The sequence below is a fragment of the Bos mutus genome, chromosome 10 (assembly GCF_027580195.1).
Source record: "Bos mutus isolate GX-2022 chromosome 10, NWIPB_WYAK_1.1, whole genome shotgun sequence".
Taxonomy (NCBI): domain Eukaryota; kingdom Metazoa; phylum Chordata; class Mammalia; order Artiodactyla; family Bovidae; genus Bos; species Bos mutus.
In genome coordinates this window covers 93,417,527-93,438,269 of record NC_091626.1, presented here as the reverse complement: position 1 = coordinate 93,438,269, position 20,743 = coordinate 93,417,527, and the positions used below count along the sequence as shown (strand labels likewise).

The following is a 20,743-nucleotide window of genomic DNA, read 5'->3' as shown; positions in this document are numbered from 1 at the left end:
CAAACTCCACTCCCATCCAGGCTGCCACCTAACATTGAGCAGAGTTCCGTGTGATATACAGTAGGTCCTTGTTGGTTATCCATTTTAAATAACATATCGATCCCAACTCCCTAACTATGCCTTTCCCCTGTTCTTCCACCCTGGCAACCACAAGTTTGTTCTCTGTGAGTCTGTTTCTGTTTTATAAAAAGTTCATTTGTATCATCTCAACAAAGAGCAATTCCATGGTTATCTTCTGAAAGGGGTGGGATTACTGATTGGAAGGGGACACAAGAGAACTTTCTTGGATGATAATAGAGGTATTCTATGTTTTGACCCAGGTTCGGGTCCATGGATATATATGTACATATATGTACAGTATAAGTATACTGACCTATACTTAATGAAATACACTTTAATATTTTAAGGCAAGGCAAAAACATTTTAACATTAAATTTTTCTCTGCCCTTTGGTCTCTTCCCTCCTCTCTTGTGCACTGTGTGTCTGTATTATACGTTAAGCAGACCTCCCAGTGGTAGAAATAACTGCTCAATTGTAAAATCAATTTTCTCCTTCTGGCCCCAGTCATGTAACTCCTTGGAATATAACATTCCTTTCGCAATCCTAGAAGGAATCACAGTGACTCACCACTCGCCTGTGTGTGTAGGCATCTCTGGTGAACTTTATGTACATTGCCAACGGATCACTTCCCTTAAAGACAGTGATTGGTGCACAACAGACTAGTCGTATGACATGGGGAGACTCTGGGCCACGCCTAAGGCAAGTCCTCAGCTTAAATACTTAACTGATGACCTGTTAAAGTTACTAGTCATATTACTTGTGTTCTGCCTAATTTTATAAGGTTATTATTTCTTACATTGCCAAATGTGTGACCGAGACTCAGATAAAGTTAATGATGATTAGGCAACTTGAAACCTGATTCATCAAATATATAATTCTATGAGATCAATTGTTGTAATAATATAACTCTAAATATGGGAAGAAGGAACCAGAGGGAACAATTTCCTGGATTCTTCAGACCAATAAGTTGGGCTTCCCTGGTGGCTTAGATGGTAAAGCGTCTGCCCACAATGTGAGAGACCCAGGTTCAATCCCTGGGTTTCCTTTTCCCTGGAGAAGGAAATGGCAACCCCCTCCAGTATTCTTGCCTGGAAAATCCCATGGAAGGAGGAGCCTGATAGGCTATAGTCCATGGGGTCGCAAAGAGTCGGACACGACTGAGTGACTGACACTTTCTTTCACTTTTCAGATCAGTAAGATATCTAGGTGGTCCAGCAATAGGTAGTCCAGAGACTACCGTTAACAGGGCCTAATCCAGTAACAGTGCACTGAATGGCTTATCAATTAAATCTTCACCTGATCCAGGGATGAGCATGCCTAGCACCGCGGGACAAACTGGTCATGAAATGCCTCCCAAACCTTGGTTTGAAATTCAGACCAAAGGGGAAGAAAAATTAAGAATGTTGTAAAATAAAGAATGTTGTCCATGATCCAGATCTACAAGAATCAAGTTATTAGCAGCCGCTGACCTCCAGTACACTTTGAAAGGATTTCACAGTGGAGATCAGGACGAGACACTCTGTGCTTTGGGAAAACCGGCAGAACAGACCTTCAGATAAGTGGGTATTTTAGGAGAAATTTTTTATGAGCCTGGATTCTTGCATCTTCCCATTAGAAAAGCTATTAACTAAGATGTCTCTTCCTTCTGAGCAACTTTCTACTGAGATGTGTGTTTGACTGCATGTAACTCTTCACTAAAACCATATGTATCCTGGCCTCCCCCTTCACCTCTGCAGAGCAGTTCTCAAAGCTCTCTGAGAGACTGTCTCCTGGGTTATAATCCTCAGACTGGCTCAAATACAATCTTCCATTTCATTCTTAGACTATTGATTAATTTTTTTCATTGACAAGCTGGTGTACCTTAAGTATCTAAGTAGACATTTAAGGTTTATGTATCTTACTAGACATAAATTATACCTCTGAAAAATGTCAGTACAAAAGTATCCCAAGTAATGAAATAAAACCAAATTAAATATGTATTTTTTTTAACCTGGAAAACAAGCATCATGAATAGAAAACTCTCTCCCAGATGATATAAGCTGAACAATTTCCATAAGCCAGATCTGTGAGGCCATTGTTTGGGTTCTAAGTCTCAGATGACAAAAATTCAAGCCCCGATGGGAACTACCACAAAATGACGGCTCACAAGTGCCTTTGGAATCTGGGTGTTGGAGTGTCACACCTTGTGTTGTAAGCATCCCCTGGGATTTTTGTACTATTTGTAAATATCGAAGCATCAACACTGACTAAGATTCCAACCTACCACCAAAACAAGAAAACATAACATGGTACAGATTACAATTTTCATACTAAAAACACAGTCTATCTAAGGAATCTCAATGCATAATCCTTTTGGGTCTGCATCCCTGACTTTGATCCCTGTGCTTGCTGCACTCTCTCACAACTCATCACAGAGTTAAAAAAAATAAAAAAAGACCTTTCACAGTGGTAAAATACATTCACCAAGGGGAATTTCTTCTCAGCAAAATAAAAACAATGGGCAGGTGATAAATGTTATATTTGATATTGTCCAGTTTATAGTCTACAACTTCACAGTATATAAGTATCTGTATTATTTGCACCAGTTCTCTCTTTTTGTCCTTTTCAATACTTTTTATGGTCACACTTGGCATAGCTCAAAAAATTATCAGTTGATTGAAACAGATATTTTAATAACAATAAGCTTTCAGAGGATCTACTATATGACGTAGTGCCCGTGGTTAACAATAATGTGTTGTTAACTAAAGATTTGTTTAGCAGGTTGCTCACATGTTAAGTGTTCTTACCATACACACACACACACATCCCCATACGTGCGTGTGTGCAACAAAGAAAAAACAATCAAAAAAGGGGGACAGGAAATTTTGAAGCTGACAGATATGTCCATTACCTTTATTGTTGTGGTTCCATGGGTGCATGAAATCCATGTGGGTCCATATGTCTAAACTCACCAAACTATGTACCTTAGCAACATATAGTTTTGTTCTATGTCTGTTGTGCATGCGTACATGCAAAGTCGCTACAGTCGTGTCTGACTCTTTGTGACCCTATGGACTATAGCCTGCCAGGTTCCTCTGTCCATGGGATTCTCCAGGCAAGAGTAATGGAGTGGGTTGTCATGCCCTCTTCCAGGGGATCTTCTCAACCCAGGGATGGAACCCACAATATCTTATGTCTCCTGCATTGGAATAAGGGTCCTTTACTATTAGCGCCACCTGGGAAGCCCTATATATCAATTACCTCTACACAAAGCTGTTAAAAATAGTTAATGTAATTCTGAATAAAAGATACTCTTTCTCTTAAAAATTTTTTAATTAAAAAAAATTAAAAGAGCCCCTGAAATGCAGATGATGAGGGAATTCCCGGGCAGTCCAGTGGTTAGGGCTCTCACTTTCACTGCCACGGCTGGGGTTCAGCCCTATGCTGGAGAACTAAGATCCCACAAGCCACATGGTATAGCCAAAAAAAAAAGAAAGAAATGCAGATGATGATATTAAATAAACAAGCTCTTGGTGCAGAGTCACAAAATACTCTCAGCCTGATTGCCAAGAGACCAAAAACGTGACACCCACGTGGGAAGCTTGGTGTTTCTGGACAATACAGGCTCAGCCAAGGCAAAGATCAGCAGGGATTCTCAACTCAGATGATTCAGTCTGGCTCGTCTGCTCATACTTCACATTCTTTATCAAGTAAAGGGTGTAGTGGGGCACATGAAGCATTTATTAAAAACCCACACACATGTACACATCTACACACAAACTCTGTAGGTGTGAGTCCAGAAACCTTGTAAAACACAAGATGCTGGAATGTTGATTGAATTTACATGTTGATAAAAATTTCAGTGAAATGAGCCTCCTATCGTTTAAGATCACTGTGAAAAATCTAATTGTACAAACTGTTCTTGTAGGAACATAGAGAACTATCCGCTGTCTTCAGTAGCATTAACCAGATTTCCCTCCTCCATTGCTTGCTATTGCAAGAGTACTTAAAACTGAATCCTATTCAGCAAAAAAATAAAAAATCTGCAAGTCAATCAGTGGCATTTCCAATGCATTTCTACTTCTGCATTACAGCTTCCAAATGCAGATATTTGAGAAATATAAACCTTGTAAAGCACAAAGGAAATATTTGACCAAGTCACATTCTCACTGATCATTCTTGGTTAAATAAGTCTTAGAAAGGTAAATTATATCATCATCTTAAATATTTATTCTCTCTTGTAATTTCCATATCCTAAAGCCAACCTGTTTAACTGTTAAATGTACATACTCCATTTAGGGTGCAAAACTACAGCTGTAAACTTTTTTCCCCCAATGAGTTATATGTGATACCTTAGTCATTAATAGTAAATATGGATACTATTTGTATAAAGTAAGCTGAGTTTTTTTCATTATATTTTAGAGAATAATCATTGTCTTATTTTGGACCATCAAAAGCAAAAAAAAAAAAAAGAAAAGCAGAGTCTCTTCAGTAGCTGGTGTGTTTTCTTACAAAATAAAACACTATTTTGATGCTAATCCTTTGGACAATAGTGTAACACCTTGAAGCTTTTCTAATGTTTTTGTCTAAAGAATATATTCTTAGATACATATTTTTCTCTCCAAAAATATTTAAAATGTATTCTGAAAGTAAAATATTTTGGCCAAATACAATCATGAGAGAGTCATTTCCTAGGCAGGTTGATAAGAAGTCTAGGGGTCCCCAAGGAGAGAGGGGTCTGGAATTCTCAAGGAGGAAGAAAGGACAAACTTTTTTTCCTTCTCTACATTCCTTAGGATTATATAACAATAATGTATCCTGCCTGAGGACAGTCTCTGGATTAAACCTTCTGGCTGATTCTGTTATCTTAAAATGTAAATTATGGGAGTAGGTCTGGTGAGGTCTTTATAACCTCCAGACATTCTTTGGATTCATTGGAGAGTATATAACTTCCTTGCTAACACTAGCAAGCGGGTACTCTTTCTGCCCCCTTCTGATGCCTATGTCAGAAGCTTTCTCTATCTCCTTTATACTTTAATAAAACTTTATTACACAAAAGCTCTGAGCGATCAAGCCTCGTCTCCGGCCCCAGATTGAATTCTTCTCCCCCCAGGGTCAAGAATCCCGGTGTCTTCGCGTGATTCACAACAACCTTTCAATCATTTGCTTTTTTTCTCTCCCATCTGCTTTTAAAGGGGTCATATCACAGTGTCACAAGATTCTTTGAATAAAGCTCTTCTTTTGTATATATAGACAATGGGAAGAATATACAGCTGTAGGTCCCTAGGTGAAGGGACAAAAAAGAGAAAGAAGTTGGTGATAAATATGTATCAGTTAGCTCTAGTTACAAAATTCAGTTCAGTTCAGTTCAGTCACTCAGTCATGTCCGACTCTTTGCGACCACATGAATCGCAGCACACCAGACCTTCCTGTCCATCATCAATTCCTGGATTTGACTCAAACTCATGTCCATCGAGTGGGTGATGCCATCCAGCCATCTCATCCTCTGTCGTCCCCTTCTCCTCCTGCCCCCAATCCCTCCCAGCATCAGAGTCTTTTCCAATGAGTCAACTCTTCACATGAGGTGGCCAAAGTACTGGAGTTTCAGCTTTAGCATCAATCCTTCCAATGAACACCCAGGACTGGTCTCCTTCAGAATGGACTGTTGGATCTCCTTGCAGTCCAAGGGACTCTCAAGAGTCTTCTCCAACACCACAATTGAAAAACATCCATTCTTCAGCGCTCAGCTTTCTTCACAGTCAAACTCTCACATCCATACATGACCACTGGAAAAACCATAGCCTTGACTAGACGGACCTTTGTTGGCAAAGTATTGTCTCTGTTTTTCAATATGCTATCTAGGTTGGTCATAACTTTTCTTCCAAGGAATAAGCATCTTTTAATTTCATGGCTGCAATCACCATCTGCAGTGGTTTTGGAGCCCCCAAAAATAAAGTCTGCCACTGTTTCCACTGTTTCCCCATCTATTTCCCATGAAGTGATGGGACCAGATGCCATGATCTTCGTTTTCTGAATGTTGAGCTTTAAGCCAACTTTTTTTCACTCTCCTCTTTCACTTTCATCAAGAGGCTTTTTAGTTCCTCTTCACTTTCTGCCATAAGGGTGGTGTCATCTGCAGGTATTGATATTTCTCCTGGCAATCTTGATTCCAGCTTGTGTTTCTTCCAGCCCAGTGTTTCTCATGATGTACTCTGCATATAAGTTAAATAAGCAGGGTGACAATATACAGCCTTGACATACTCCTTTTCCTAATTGGAACCAGTCTGTTGTTCCATGTCCAGTTCTAACTGTTGCTTCCTGATTTGCATATAGGTTTCTCAAGAGGCAGGTCAGGTGGTCTGGTATTCCCATCTCTTGGAAGAATCTTCCACAGTTTATTGTGATCCACACAAAGGCTTTGGCATAGTCAATAAAGCAGAAATAGATGTTTTTCTGGAACTCTCTTGCTCTTTCCATGATCCAGCAGATGTTGGCAATTTGCTCTCTGGTTCCTCTGCCTTTTCTAAAACCAGCTTGAACATCTGGAAGTTCACAGTTCACGTATTGCTGAAGCCTGGCTTGGAGAATTTTGAGCATTACTTTACTAGTGTGTGAGACGAGTGCAATTGTGTGATAGTTGGAGCATTCTTTGGCATTGCCTTTCTTTGGGATTGGAATGAAAACTGACCTTTTCCAGTCCTGTGGCCACTGCTGAGTTTTCCAAATTTGCTGGCATATTGAGTGCAGCACTTTCACAGCATCATCTTTCAGGATTTGAAATAGCTGAACTGGAATTCCATCACCTCCACTAGCTTTGTTCAAAATTACTCCCTAATAAAACCACCATCAAACCTCCTTAAGGGTTGACGCTCACACATCTGGGGTGAGCTAGAGGTCACTAAGGTATCCACATATTATCAATACACTATCTTTTTCTGCAGGAGGTTCATACTAAAACTGTTGGGGAAAATGGACCAAAGTGTCTGTAAATAAATATGATATCTTCAGTATTTAAATAGCTAGATGTTATGTCCTAGCCAATGATATTTGCTCTTTATTAGAAGAGAAATAGATTCTTTGAGAGAAAATTCTTTCTACATGATTTTGTGCAAATCAGGCTAATAACATTTTAAAAGCTGGGGAAGAAGGAGGAGACATGTGGTGAATTTTAGAGTGGAGACCTAGACAATTTATACCAAAAGTTAATATATACATATATTTTTTAAACTCATTAATGAGTTCATTTTTCCAGATTATGTACACACTATTATGAATATATCCAGGTAAAATGTACAATCTGCAAATAGAATTCAACAATTTATATGATCAGCTACCTTTCTGCTAATTCATTTAACATTATTGAAACCAGTCTTATGCATTATAATCATCATGTTGTTAACTAAGTTCATTCAATAAATAGATAATTCACTTTCATCTTAGGTGAAGACTTATAGCTTAGGACTTGTGGCTCAGCAGGTAAAGAATCCACCTGCAATGCGGGAGACCTGGTTTCAATCCCCAGGTTGGGAAGATCCCCTGGAAAAGGGAAAGGCTACTCATTCTAATACTCTGGCCTAGAAAATTCCATGGATTCTATAGTCCGTGGGTGTCAAAGAGTCGGACATGACTGAGCTACTTTCACCATGCATATTCTATCGTTAGTAAGACAGTTGCACTGAGATATGTAATTCTTATAATTATATTCATATGGGTGGTTTTCTTTGGTGAGAAATTTGGCCAAGAAGAATATCTTGTTTTGTGAGCATTTCAAAAATTTTGTCTTTTAAAGCACATTCTACTCTTTAGGTGAAGAAAAAAAAATTATTTTCCTTCTAGTCTTCCGGGTTCTCAACTAGGGCTTTGTAACCAAAGACAGAGTAACAAGAAGAAAGCATAGAGGTGTGTTTAAAATGAGTTTTACATGGCATGGGAGCTTTATGAAGAAATGGAGACTTGAAGAAGTGATGAAACCTGAGTGATCATAGGCTAGCGTTCCACTCTTTGATGAAGAGTGGTGGGAAAATGTGATAGGATGGAGGGGTATGGGCTAAGACTAGTAAACTATGGGAATCCTGCAAAGTCTGTTCATTCAAATCCCCTAGCATCCCCCTGCCTTCCCCATAAGGCTGTGCTTCTCTCTGGGCATTGGGAAGGCACCTCTCACAGGAGGGTTTTATGACTTGCTTCAGAGGGTGAGGCAATAGAGGGGGTCACAAAATCCTTCCTACACCCTGCTTCTCACATTCCCCCAGCTTAAAATATTCAATATGCCAACACAGTGTGTTTTGGGATAGTATATTCCGAACTCCATCAACTGCAATGAACTCAGTAGTTGTGTGTGTGTTTACATGTGTGAAAGAGAAAGAGAGAATCCCAGAAACGTGTATTACAGATTTCAGAAATTCATATATTGGAAAAGAACATAAACATTGTTTGAACCTTTAATCCAAAGGCTTTTAAACTGCATCTAAATGCTATTTCTGCTCCAAGTTAAACTTCTTAGAAACCATTGTTACTCTAATTTCCTTTTCCAATATTTATTTATTTGGCTGTGCAGAGTCTTAGCTGTGGCACATAGGAGATCTTCAGGCTTCGGTGCAACATGTGCATTCTTCAGATACAAGATGTGAGCTCTTAATTGCCACATGTGGGATCTAGTTCCCTCCCTGACAAGGAATCAAACCCAAGTCCTCTACATTGGGAGCATGGACTGTTAGTTACTGGACCACCAGCAAAGTCCATCTGGTGGGCTTTAAAATTTTTTAAAATTAAACATAGATCCTTTACTTTTGGAGACAGAATTTTTGCCAATGCAAGTTACAAATTAGGTCCATATGACCTACAAGCAGCATGTGCAATCTTAGATAAGCTTGCCCTCAAGATCCATGCCTTAGGACATGCTCTATAAGTAAGACTGTCTTTGAGCTCAAGAAACTGGGTCTCTTCAGGTGATACCCAATAGGTGTGTATCTTATCTTTTTGTTTTCCTTAGGCTTGGCCCAATTTGACTGGGAGATTTTAGTCGCAATGACTTGTTATTCTTTTTTTTTTTTTTATAACTTTAGAATCTTGGATCTGGACCAATTGGATTTAATCAGTCCAATTAAGAGAGTGTAATTAGGAGAGCCGTGAGGGGGTGCAGGTAATTTACAGGCCCTGGATTTCTGAAGGCACATATGAAGGCACATCGCACTTGATGCCCAATCACCAATGTTGCAAAAGGCTGACATTCTACTCTTTTGTTATTCACATCACCTCTCTCTGCCCTCAAGTTAATAGGCCCTTTTAGAAATTAATTTGGCCTTACTGATGATTTGATTAGGCAAGTTACAGATTTACTTCTTGATAGACAGACGGACATACTGGGTAAAAAGAATGGCTATAAACAGGTCAGTAAGGTGGTGGTGAGAGGGGAGAGAACCCATTCTGTAGTCCCGTAATTAGATCTTTTGCTAAGCCTGTGCCTCTGGACCATGAATTTCCCATTTCTCAGTATTTTCTCTCCCCCTTGGTAGGACAGAATAAGCCAGAGTGAGCTCAAGTTTGTTTCCCTTCTACAGGCTGTAGATAACTAGCTTCCCCTGAGGGCAGACTTTGTTAAGAATAGAGTGCTCCCATATACAGTTGACTCTTGAACAGCATGGCTTTGAACTGCCTGGGTCCCCTCATTTGTGGGTTTTCTTCTGTAACAAATACGACAATCCTACATGATCCAGCAGTGGTTGGTTGAATCTGCAGGCATAGAACCACACATACTGAAGGCCAACAATAAAGTTATTCGTGGATGTTTTAAAGTGTGGGAGTTGATGAACACATCCCCTCCAGTGTTCAAGGGTCAGCTGAATTTCCAAATGCTTCCTTTTCCCCCTCCTCTGACAGAAGTACAAAGGGATTTTTTCCTTAATATTTGGTGGAACTCCTGGAGGTAAATCTCACAAAACGGTGAAGGTCTACCTATAACTAGGTTGTCCTGGAGTTTTCAGTTCTCAGAGTTGTGTGCACTGCACCTCTGGCAATTTCACAGCTCAGGTTTTCATGAATCTCTACCCTGGCGCTGGTCCCCCCCACCCCCGCCACCCCTACAGTTTTTGCTCATGAGTCTCTGCTCTGAGAAGTGCCGACTCCTGTTTGTCTCTCCTGTCCTGGGGACTGTGGTTTGTCCTATCTTCCCCTCCCCCACAGATCTAAAAAGAGTTATCGATTTTTCTGTCTGTCTAGCTTTTTATTTATTGTTAGGAGGGAGGTAGGGGACTTCCAGGCTCCAGTCAGACAGAACCAGACACCAGAATTTCTAAATACATTTTAATCACTGCAAAAATTCATAGTTCAAAGACTACGGAGATCAAGGAAATCAAGTATTGAGAAATCACCCTGCAGCCTAGAAGGAAAAATACACAATTTCAGTCTAATAGCTTTAAAAAAGCTTTACCAACCTGCAAATGGCAAAAACAAACCCATGAAGAAGATAATAAGCATGTGCATTGGCTTTTTGCAAACTGAGTTAGGACAATAGGTACATCTTTTTCCATACAGAATTCAAGCGGTTGCCATAACAAAGAAAAAGTGAAGTGAAAGTCATTCAGTCGTGTCCGACTCTTTGTGACCCCCTGGACTGGACTACACAGTCCATGGAATTCTCCAGGCCAGAATACTGGGGCGGGTAGCCTTTCCCTTCTCCAGGGGATCATCCCAACCCAGGGACCGAACCCAGGTCTCCCAAATTGCAGGCAGATTCTTTACCAGCTGAGCCACCAGGGAAGCCCCATAACAAAGAAAGGGAGTAGACAGTGGAGGGTCCAGGTGGAGAGACACGCTAGAATGCATCAAGGTGTCTCATTGCACAGGAAAACCAGTCTCAATCTTCTGAAAAGTATCAAAAATCAAACAGGAAGAAAAGCCACACCCAGTAGTTTGCATATGCAACTAAGACACCATGATCCTCTGAAGCATTAGGTCCTTGTTAGTCATTTATTCCCAAATTGCAGCAAATTCATGATAAGATCAAGGTAATGATTGAATAAAGCTTTGCTTGGGCAAAAAGGTTATAATCATACCACTATTTTTAATCCTCTTAGTATACTCTTAATAATACTCTGGTGGCATTTCAAGATTTTTTATTGACAAAGAATTCAGTAGTCCTAATAAACTTATGAATATATTATGTTGCCCTTCTGTTAACAGATTATGATGTTATACAAGGCACACCAGTTTACTGCAAATTCGAAGGCAATGCCTGAAGATTTATTTTCTGCCTTTGAATCTCTTAATTCTGGTTTTGTTGGGGAGAAAATTATTTGCTTTTCATCGAGTATTATTTTTGTTGACGATGATGATAAAATATATATTGTAATGACTGTCATGCTTCTAATAATGTGTTCTGTATAATTAGGGCGGGTTACTAGAAAAATCTAATGGTTTGGAACTCTGTGTCACTTTTTTTTTATAGGAAGTTTATAGAGACTCATCTGAAAACCATTCCCAGTCGTGCGTTCTCAAATCTGCCCAATATTTCCAGGATGTAAGTCACATTTTTCTAATATAAAAAGATGTTTGCAATTGTGATATGGAGTTTTCTAACGGGGTTCTATCAAGAAACACACCTGTTAAATATTGCACTTACGTAAGGCAATGATGTCTACATTTTCAGTATGAAAATGAAGTTTATGTACGAGGTGTTTGTTTGATTTTGCTGCATCTCCACCCCCTAATCCCTAGATGATTTTTTTAAACCTAAAGCAAATTTAAGTACCTTTGGGTGTTAAGAACTTACTAATTCTTAGTGTATGTCAATATATTTTGATACATGGCAAAACCTTAGCCAGAAATCTCTCCCAAAAACAAATATATATCTCTCGAATCTATCTATCCTCATTACCAATTCTTGATTCTCTTTTCACCACCAGTACAAATGTTAACATTTTCTCATAAATGTAGTCAATGATTTCAGACTTCTCACTTAAAAAAAAGAACTAAAAATAATTCTTAATCATAGAAAACCAAACTGCTGTACACTCAAGAGTGAGGAGAAAAAGAGCTTCCATGTTGCACTGACGAGTGTATCTGTGTACGAAATGAGCCAGGTTTTTATTTTAAGTCATTGATTCTGACAAGCAGCACAGATAATCCAGGGACACCAGTAACAACACCGCCAGGAGCAGCCTGCGTGGTCTCTGGCTGAAATTAGTCAGTTCGTGACCACTTATTGTCTCGTGTGTCATTTCAGGGGCAGTTGTGGTTTTTAGTTGTCACGGCTGGAGAGAGGGGTGCTACCAGGATCTGAGGGCTGAGTTGAAGGATCTGCTCAACACCCTATAAGGCGTAGGACACCCCACACACAACCAAGCATGATCCAGACCAAAATATCAGTAGTGCTGACGCTGAGGAGCCACCCCAGCTGAACGTCTCTGCAGCTTGGTTTTTTTCCTACCAGCCCTTCCTTTTTTTCAAATTCTTGTCTTCTTTGGTTTCTGTGCTGTTGTTCCCTCCCTCTTTTTAACATCTTACCCTGACTCCTCCCCGTCTCCTTTCCTGGCTTCCTGTCTCATTCAGATCCTTACATACCAGTCCTTTGTTTATTTTGTCCTAATTCCTCTATGCCCTCTGCCCCTTGAATGAACACTCTCTTGCCTTTGGACTCACTGTTACCTAACACAACTAATTCTTAAAGGACTATCTCTAGCTCTGACTTGTTCCTACAGTTCAGGGCTATACTATAGATTTCTTTCTTTGTTTGTTTAAATACACTGCAGAGCAGTTTTAAGTTTACAGCAAAACTGAGGGGAAGGTACCGAAAGTTGCCGTATACTCTCTGCCCCCTGCCATGCACACTCTTCCACATTATCAACCTCCCCCACCAGGCTGGTACAGTTGTTATAATTGGTGAGTCTACACTGACAGATGGATTTTTTTTTTTACCGTCTGAGCCACAAGGGAAGCCCAAGAATATTGGAGTGGGTAGACTATCCCTTCTCCTGCAGATCTTCCCAATCCAGCAATTGTACCAGGGTCTCCTGCGTTGCAGGCAGATTCTTTACCAGCTGAGCTACCAGGGAAGCCCTTATGTCCGACTCTTTGCGACCCCATGGACTGTCGCCACCCAGGCTCCTCCATCCATGGGATTTTCCAGGCAAGAATACTGGAGTGGGTTGCCATTTCCTTCTCCAGGAGATCTTCCCAACCCAGGGATTGAACCCAGGTCTCCGGCTTTGTAGGCAGACGCTTTACCGTCTGAGCCACCAGGGAAGCCATTAGTGTCTCTATTTGGCTATATTCACTCATTCATTCAGTGAATAGTTATTGAGCCCTACTTTGTGCCTGGCACTTTGCTAGATGTGTCATATACAATAGCTGACAATACTCAGAGAACCTCGTTTCCTTCCTAAGAGAGTAGCAAGTGCCATGATGGAGTCAGTTCCAGGGTGACCTAGGAACTCATGTGAGAAGTCTGTTACCTGGATAGGGGGTGTGGTCAGGGTAGGCTTCCTGGAGGAAATGGTGCCTAATTTGCGATCTATATTGTCTGGGGAAAAAAACAAAAACAGATGAGGGAACGATAAGTCGAAGAAGAAGAAAAAATGGCTGTCAATGAAATTAAAAATAAGTTTGTGGAAGCTGGAGCTTAGTCTCAAAGTGAGAACAGTAGAGAAGAATAAAACTGGGACATTAAGTGAGGACAGGGCTTTGTGAATTTTTTGAAATCTCCCCTAAGGAGTTTGAAATCTCCCCTAAGGACTAAGCCACAGGATGACTATATACAGGGAAGTGACAGATCAGATGTTTTAGAAATATGCTAAAACAGATGTTTTAGAAAATATGAAATCTGGGAAGTGACAGATCAGAATATACAGAGAAGTGACAGATCAGATGTTTTAGAAACATGCTCTGTCTGTGCTGTGGAAAATGGGTGGAAGTGGAGCAAATTGGAGGCAGGAAGCTAGTGAGGAGGTTGACTCAGTGCCCAGCGAGAGGGGTGGCAGACTGAATGCGGATGACAGACGGAATGGGGATGGCTTGAGCGGTAATTTAAAAAAAGTGGCCAGGTTTGAAAAATAAGGGAGAAGAGAACAAAAGTTGGTTGACTTGGAGGTGGAGAATTTCATCGTTGTTTCTGACTGGGACCTGTGTGTGGTTGATGAGCACGTTTGCCAAGGCAGAGAAGTTTTCTGTGCATCTGCTATGGAGGGGCAGGGGATACGTCAGGAATTCAGTTTGGGGCACAGGGCATTGGAGGTGCCTTGGAGGCATCAAGCAGCTCTATCTAGTAGACATCAGGGTATCAGTTTTCATCAGTTCATTCAAGAAATATTTATTCATTCCCTGGTATATATCAACTGCTGGTCTAAGTGACTGGGATACCTCAGGAAACAAATGGACAAGGAACCGTGTGCCTGTGGAGTTTACATTCAAATGAAAAGAAATAGCCAAGGAAGCAAAAGCATGATAAATAAATATGTTAATTCAGGAGGGGATTTGGGTATTGAAGCAGACTAAGGACCTTAGAGCTGGAAATCCCAGGTATGTAGGGGAACTGGGGAGAGATTTGGGTAGAGATTGAAACTTGAGAGTCACAAACAGGTAGAAGTAACGTGACCAGGGAAAGGCATCAGAGAGGCTAAAAAAAAACTGAAGAAAGAACAATTATTTTAAGAGTATGAGGTCCCTCGGGAGGCAGGAGGGAATGGCATCCAAATAGAGGGTTGACCTGCAGGAAGATGGGCATCCTTGGTGCTGTAATAAGAGAGTCGTAGTATGAGGTGGGCAGAGGCAGGTAAATTAATAGGCTTCTTGGAGGGGAATTCCAGAAATTCTCAACTCAAGGTTTTGATCTTTTCTACAAATTATTAAAAAGATTATCTACTCATACTGAGGGTAGAATGGGCAGGGTTAGAAATTTGAGAAGGTTTAAAATAAAATGATGGACAATAAAAGAAGGAAGGTTAACTGAGATGTTCAGGATGTCCAGGCAGATCTGAAGGTCCTGAGGAAGATTCCTCCAAGGAGTCTGTGCTGAGATTCTCCAGTCCAGATTAAGCATGCCCGGAATCCCATCAGAGAATTTATCACTCCACGTGTTAATCCCATTTACCAGTGTGTATCTCTCACTACTGTGAGTTCCTAGAAGCTCAGTGCCCATTTACTAACATATAAAGTAAATGTTCAATGTATATTTCTTGAATGAAAGCATACACACACACATAAAAAGTCCCATGGACAGAGGAGCCTGGCAGGCTACGGTCTATGGGGTCGAAAGAGTCCGACACGACTGATCGACTAAGCACACAGCACAGAGAACAGTCAGGGAGCCATCACATCTCAGGGGAGGAGAGAGGTCAGCAGGAGGTTTGTCTGGGACAGTACACTGTCCCACCTATTATTCTGACTTAAGTATTAATAGTACCATTTTTTAACTCACAAAAATATCCTATTTTGGATGATAGACGATATGGTTACCCTAGTGATTACATACAACTTACATGCTAAGAAGAAATTTGAGGAAGAGGTTGGATCTGATTTTTCCTGATTATAAAAATAGGACAAGCTGTTAGGGAATCATTGCTTTTATCCCACTGAATAAATGGTTCCTATGTGTTGTCTTTGCAACCAAGCTATGGCAGCCCTCTAAGGAGGTATCATACAGTTGGAGAAATTGGAACTTCATTTATTATGACACGAGCTGAATGACTAAAACCTTAAGAAAGCTTTGCCCCTCCTAAACTAAGAAATTCAGGAGAAATACTGGAGCAATGGATAGGATGCAAAGTTAAGAAAACAAGTTTGCTACCTTCGTAATTAAGCTTGTCCCTCAGATTGCTCAGCTTCACCCACCTTAAATCCCCATGTCTACACAATAAATTCTTTTCAACATCCTCAATGGTTTCCTCTCTGTCAGAGATATGACATTTGGATCAAAATAATTTATGTAATGTTATCCACAAGTGGCAAGGGCTTGGGAGACCCGACAAATCAAAGGATTACTGGTTAGAGAGTAGATAATTCGAGATGGAAAGGACAGGACCCTTAGAATACTCACAACACCAGTGGTAAAAACTCAGATGGAACAGTCAGCACTCCTCTTAGAAGCAGTGCATTAATGAAAACATTTTACTGGCAGATTCAACTCAAACTATACTCCAGGGGTTTTTAACTTTGCCTTGTACCTTAGAGGGGCTTCCCAGGTGGCACAGTGGTAAAGAAACGTCCTGCCAATGCAGGAGACGCAGGAGACATGGGTTTGATCCCAGGGTCAGGAAGATCCCCTGGAGGAGGGCATGGCTCCCCACCCAGTGTTCTTGCCTGGAGAATCCCATGGACAGAGGAGCCTGTTGGGCTACAGTCCAGAGTGTTGTAAAGACTCACACATGACTGAGCACGCATGCACATACCTTAGAGTCATCTGGGAAGCTTTTTAAAAATAAAAGTATTTGACCATCCCTTATATACTCTGAATTAATTATTCTGGACCGAGTCTTAAGACATGTTTCAAAAGCCTCCCAGATAGTTCCGCTGTGTGGCCAAGGTTGAGAAGCTCGGCTCCACATACAGGTGGGCACCATCTATTAATCATTCATTTTCCCAGATCTCATAGAAATGCCTCTCAGGAACATGCAGTCCTTGAATCTGGCTGCATTAGTCATTCTTATTACGGAATGGAATTTAAGGAGACTATCTGAAATATCATCCCTTGTGTATTCTTCATGAGTTGTTTGGTTTTTTTTTTAAAGTACTTAGAACTTTGTGTTGCCTTTCCTTTACAACGTTCAAAACCAACCTTGAGTTTTCAGCCTCATCAAAATAAAAAAGCAAAGTCTTGAGAGAGTATACAGCCACCACTGCATGGAATGCTCCAATAGAGAATGGTAGCTTTTTCTTCACCTTTGAAAAGTGAAAGTGAAGTCTCTCAGTCGTGTCCGACTCTTTTCGACCCCATGGACTGCAGCCTACCAGGCTCCTCCGTCCATGGGGTTTTCCAGGCTAGAGTACTGGAGTGGGTTGCCATTTCCTTCTCCCAGGGATCTTCCTGACCCAGGGATCGAACCTGGGTCTCCTGCATCACAGAGAGACGCTTGACCCTCTGAGCCATCAGGGAAGTCTCTATCTTTGAAAGATGAAAGAAGTCTCATCTTTGAAACTACATCTCCACTCTCATGCTGTTAGGTACTCCATTAAAGATGCTTCTTATTCATTTGTGTATTCTATTCTGCTGTCTTTCACTTTCTATTTTGAGTAACTAGCCTATTCATTCATTTACTCATTCATTCACTTAATTACATATTTATTGGAAGTCTACTACAAGACAAGCAATATGAAAGGTACTCAACATTCAGTGTTCATCAGACACCAGGCTCAGTTCTCCATTTCAGAGAACTGGCTGTCTAATGAGACAACATAAATCAAATATCATCCAAGCACTTGCAAAGTTTCACTGTGATAATTAGTGGAAGGAGAAGTTCGTGGTGCCATGAGGCTATCCTGTGAGAAATTTGACCTAATCAGGAAATTTGGGGAAAGATTCTAAAGGAAGTATCAGTTCAATGAAACCTGAAAAATGAGTAAGACCAATGAATTGGTAAACTTTCAGATAAAACAGGATCTAAAAAAAGTAGTCGTAACTACTTTTAACATAATTAGGGAGAAATCATGAGGGTTGTACCTGTTTCATGACCTGGGATGCCCCTGACAAAGCAGTTACATCAGAATTAATGGTATGTTTGCAGTTCACGACCTTACTAACTTTCTGCTTTGTCTTTTACTTTTGTGACATTCAGCTACTTGTCAATAGATGCGACTCTGCAGCAGCTGGAATCACATTCCTTCTACAATTTAAGTAAAGTGACTCACATGTAAGTACAATGAAAAGTGCAGCATAAATCCAGGCTGCAGCCACTTTTTTGGGGGGGGGTTGTCTTTTTATTTTTTTAGTTAGGAACTTTGTATTTCTACATATCAGGCATTTGTCTCTGAAAATCCAAATTGTTGTCGTTTAGTCATGAAGTTGTGTCCAACTCTTTGCAACCCCATGAGCTGCAGCACACCAGGCTTCCCTGTCCTTTACCACCTCCCGCAGTTTGTTCAAACTCACATGTCCATTGAGTCAGTGATGACATCTAACCATCTCATCCTTTGTCACCCCCTTCTCTTCCTGCCTTCAATCTTTCCCAGCATCAGGGTCTTTTCCAATGAGTCGGCTCTCACATCAGGTGTTAAGTAAAACCTCAAAAGATTCCACTACCAATTCTCAAGTGTTTCTCTCCATTTAAGTATTTGCTAAGATACAAAAGATTTTGTTAAACTGAGGAGCAACGTACATCCACAGCCCTTTTTTGATTGATAATTTTGGGGATCCAGCGACTTCACTTTTACTTTTTACTTTCATGCACTGGAGAAGGAAATGGCAACCCACTCCAGTGTTCTTGCCTGGAGAATCCCAGGGATGGGGCAGCCTGTTGGGCTGCCGTCTATGGGGTCACACAGAGTCGGACACGACTGAGGTAGCTTAGCAGCAGTAGCAGCAGATGGCAATAAGAGCTGTTTTCTAGAACATGGATCAGAATTTCTGTTAATGATTAAATTCTTAACTTGTTCTCACTCTCAGTTTATATTAATTCATCCTAATTTTCACTTCCATGGCAGAAGTTAAAGACAAAATTAGAAGTCCTCTTCCTAAATTGTCATTTCTATTACTGCTGTGTTGTAGATTTTATTGGCATGGATATCAGTAAGTCTAAATATTTACTGGCTACCTACTAGATTCCAGCTTCTGTGCAAGTTTCTGAAAAGCTAACATTTTCCCCCTCAATTAGGAAAGAGAAATGTAGCCTTGTGAGATTAAAACAGCAATGAAGAACTCTAGGTTTTGAGTTGGTCAAAGTGGGGTTAAAACCCTGGTTTCTTTGCCTGTCATTATCTAACCTTGATGTTCCCTGGTGGCGTAGTGGTTAGGTCTCAGCAATCTCATTATCTAACCTTGGAAAAGTCACATAATCCTTCCTAACCTCAGTTTCCTCATTTGTAAAATAATGGTAATAAGAGTTCCAACTTAACATGCTCATTATAAATACTGAATGACACAATGCACGGAAGCATTGAGCACACTGCCTACGCACAGAGGGCTTTCCAGGGGGTTCAGCCGTAAGGAACCCGCCCGCCAGTGCAGGAGACTCAGGTTGGATCCCTGACTCAGGAAGATCCCCTGGAGAAGGAAATGACAACCCACTCCAGTATTCTTGCCTGGAGAACTCCATGGACGAGGACCCTGGCAGACTACAGTCCATGGGGTCGCAAGAGTCGGACAGGACTGAGCGACTGAGCATGCGCACACCCTACCACACAACACCAATCAATATACTTCACACTCTGTTTTTATTTCTGTGGTACCTTACAAGCTATAAAAAGTTTTATATAAATAATCACATTATATTCTTTTAAGCAGCCCTGTATTGTGAAATATTAACTCTTTTCTTGATTAAGAACAAAAATACTTATCATCTATAAATAGTGTTCTAGACATTATGTTGAACATTTATGGACTTTATTTAACCTTCAAAAACCCTGTGAAGTAGAGATTATCATTTGTATCATTTAATTAAGAAAAACATAAATGTAGAAGAGATAAACATGTTATCCTAGGTCACATATTTACTAAGGAAGAGGGCCAAATTTTTTACATCATATGTATCTGTCTCAAATATTTTTTCCCAGTACACGACAGTGTGCTACCTTCAAGAACACTGAGGCTCAACTTTGTTCCTTTGTATGATAGCTGCATAATATAGCTAGTGGGAAGTTTCCCAGGGAGCTTAGCTCGGTGCTCTGTGTTGGGTGGGGTGTGGGGTGGGATGGAGAGGGTGGGAAGGAGTCCAAGAGGGAGGGGATGTATGTATACATAGAGCCAATCCACTGTCTTGTATAGCAGGAACTAACACGACATTGTAAAGCAGCTATATCCCAATAAATATAAATAAATAAACATGCAATCTAGGGAGAAAAAAAGAATACTGAGGCCCAGAAAGTTGTCTCCAGCATACAGTATTAGATCAACCATCAGTCTGAAAACAACTAGAGGAACTAGGAAAAAAAATCTGTTTAAAGGGATTGAATGTTATGAAGGGAGCAAGAACTTAAGGGGAGAGGAGATCCTCAACACAGCATTCGACCGTTTTCCTCTTGAAGAATTTTCTGAATTGTAAACTACAGCTGAGGGGTTGGGAAAATGACCAGAGATTTAGGCAGTATCTTAGGGCTAGGGAAATATTAATAAATGCTTATCACAAAGTAATTTTATCGAAATTAATTTACCCAATTCTTAGTCCCCATTTCGCATCAGTAGAGTACAGCGTTTAAAGTATTTAACAAAATTCTGGCTTTGCCAATATATTCACATCTTGTTTTTAAAGTAGTTAATTAGTTACTACTTCCCTATACTTCTCAAAGCACATGACAAAGTTGCCCTGATAGATGTCCGGTAATTATTTAATTTTAATGAATCTCTCCACACTTGTTAACTAGAGAGAGCAAATTTAGTCAGAGAGGCTTGCCTCCATTTTTTTCCAAACCCACTGCCACTTAAAAGCAGACTACAAAAAGAAAACAAAAAAAAAAAACCCTGAATATCAAATTTAAGTAAAAGTTGATAAGGATCTGGGACTGGCTAAGAACTAGGTTTTGGGCCAATATTCTCATTCAGTTCCTTGTTTTAAACAACACA

At 40.4% G+C, this 20,743-nt stretch overlaps 1 protein-coding gene across 1 annotated transcript in view; it reads left to right on the top strand.

The window, feature by feature from the left end:
• TSHR (thyroid stimulating hormone receptor) overlaps positions 1–20,743 on the top strand; it is a 157,799-nt gene that overhangs the window by 75,378 nt on the left and 61,678 nt on the right. Inside the window, exons 2-3 of the mRNA XM_070378547.1 lie at positions 11,486–11,557; positions 17,805–17,879. Of these exons, the coding sequence (XP_070234648.1) occupies positions 11,486–11,557; positions 17,805–17,879 (147 nt within the window). The remainder of the gene's footprint in view (positions 1–11,485; positions 11,558–17,804; positions 17,880–20,743) is intronic.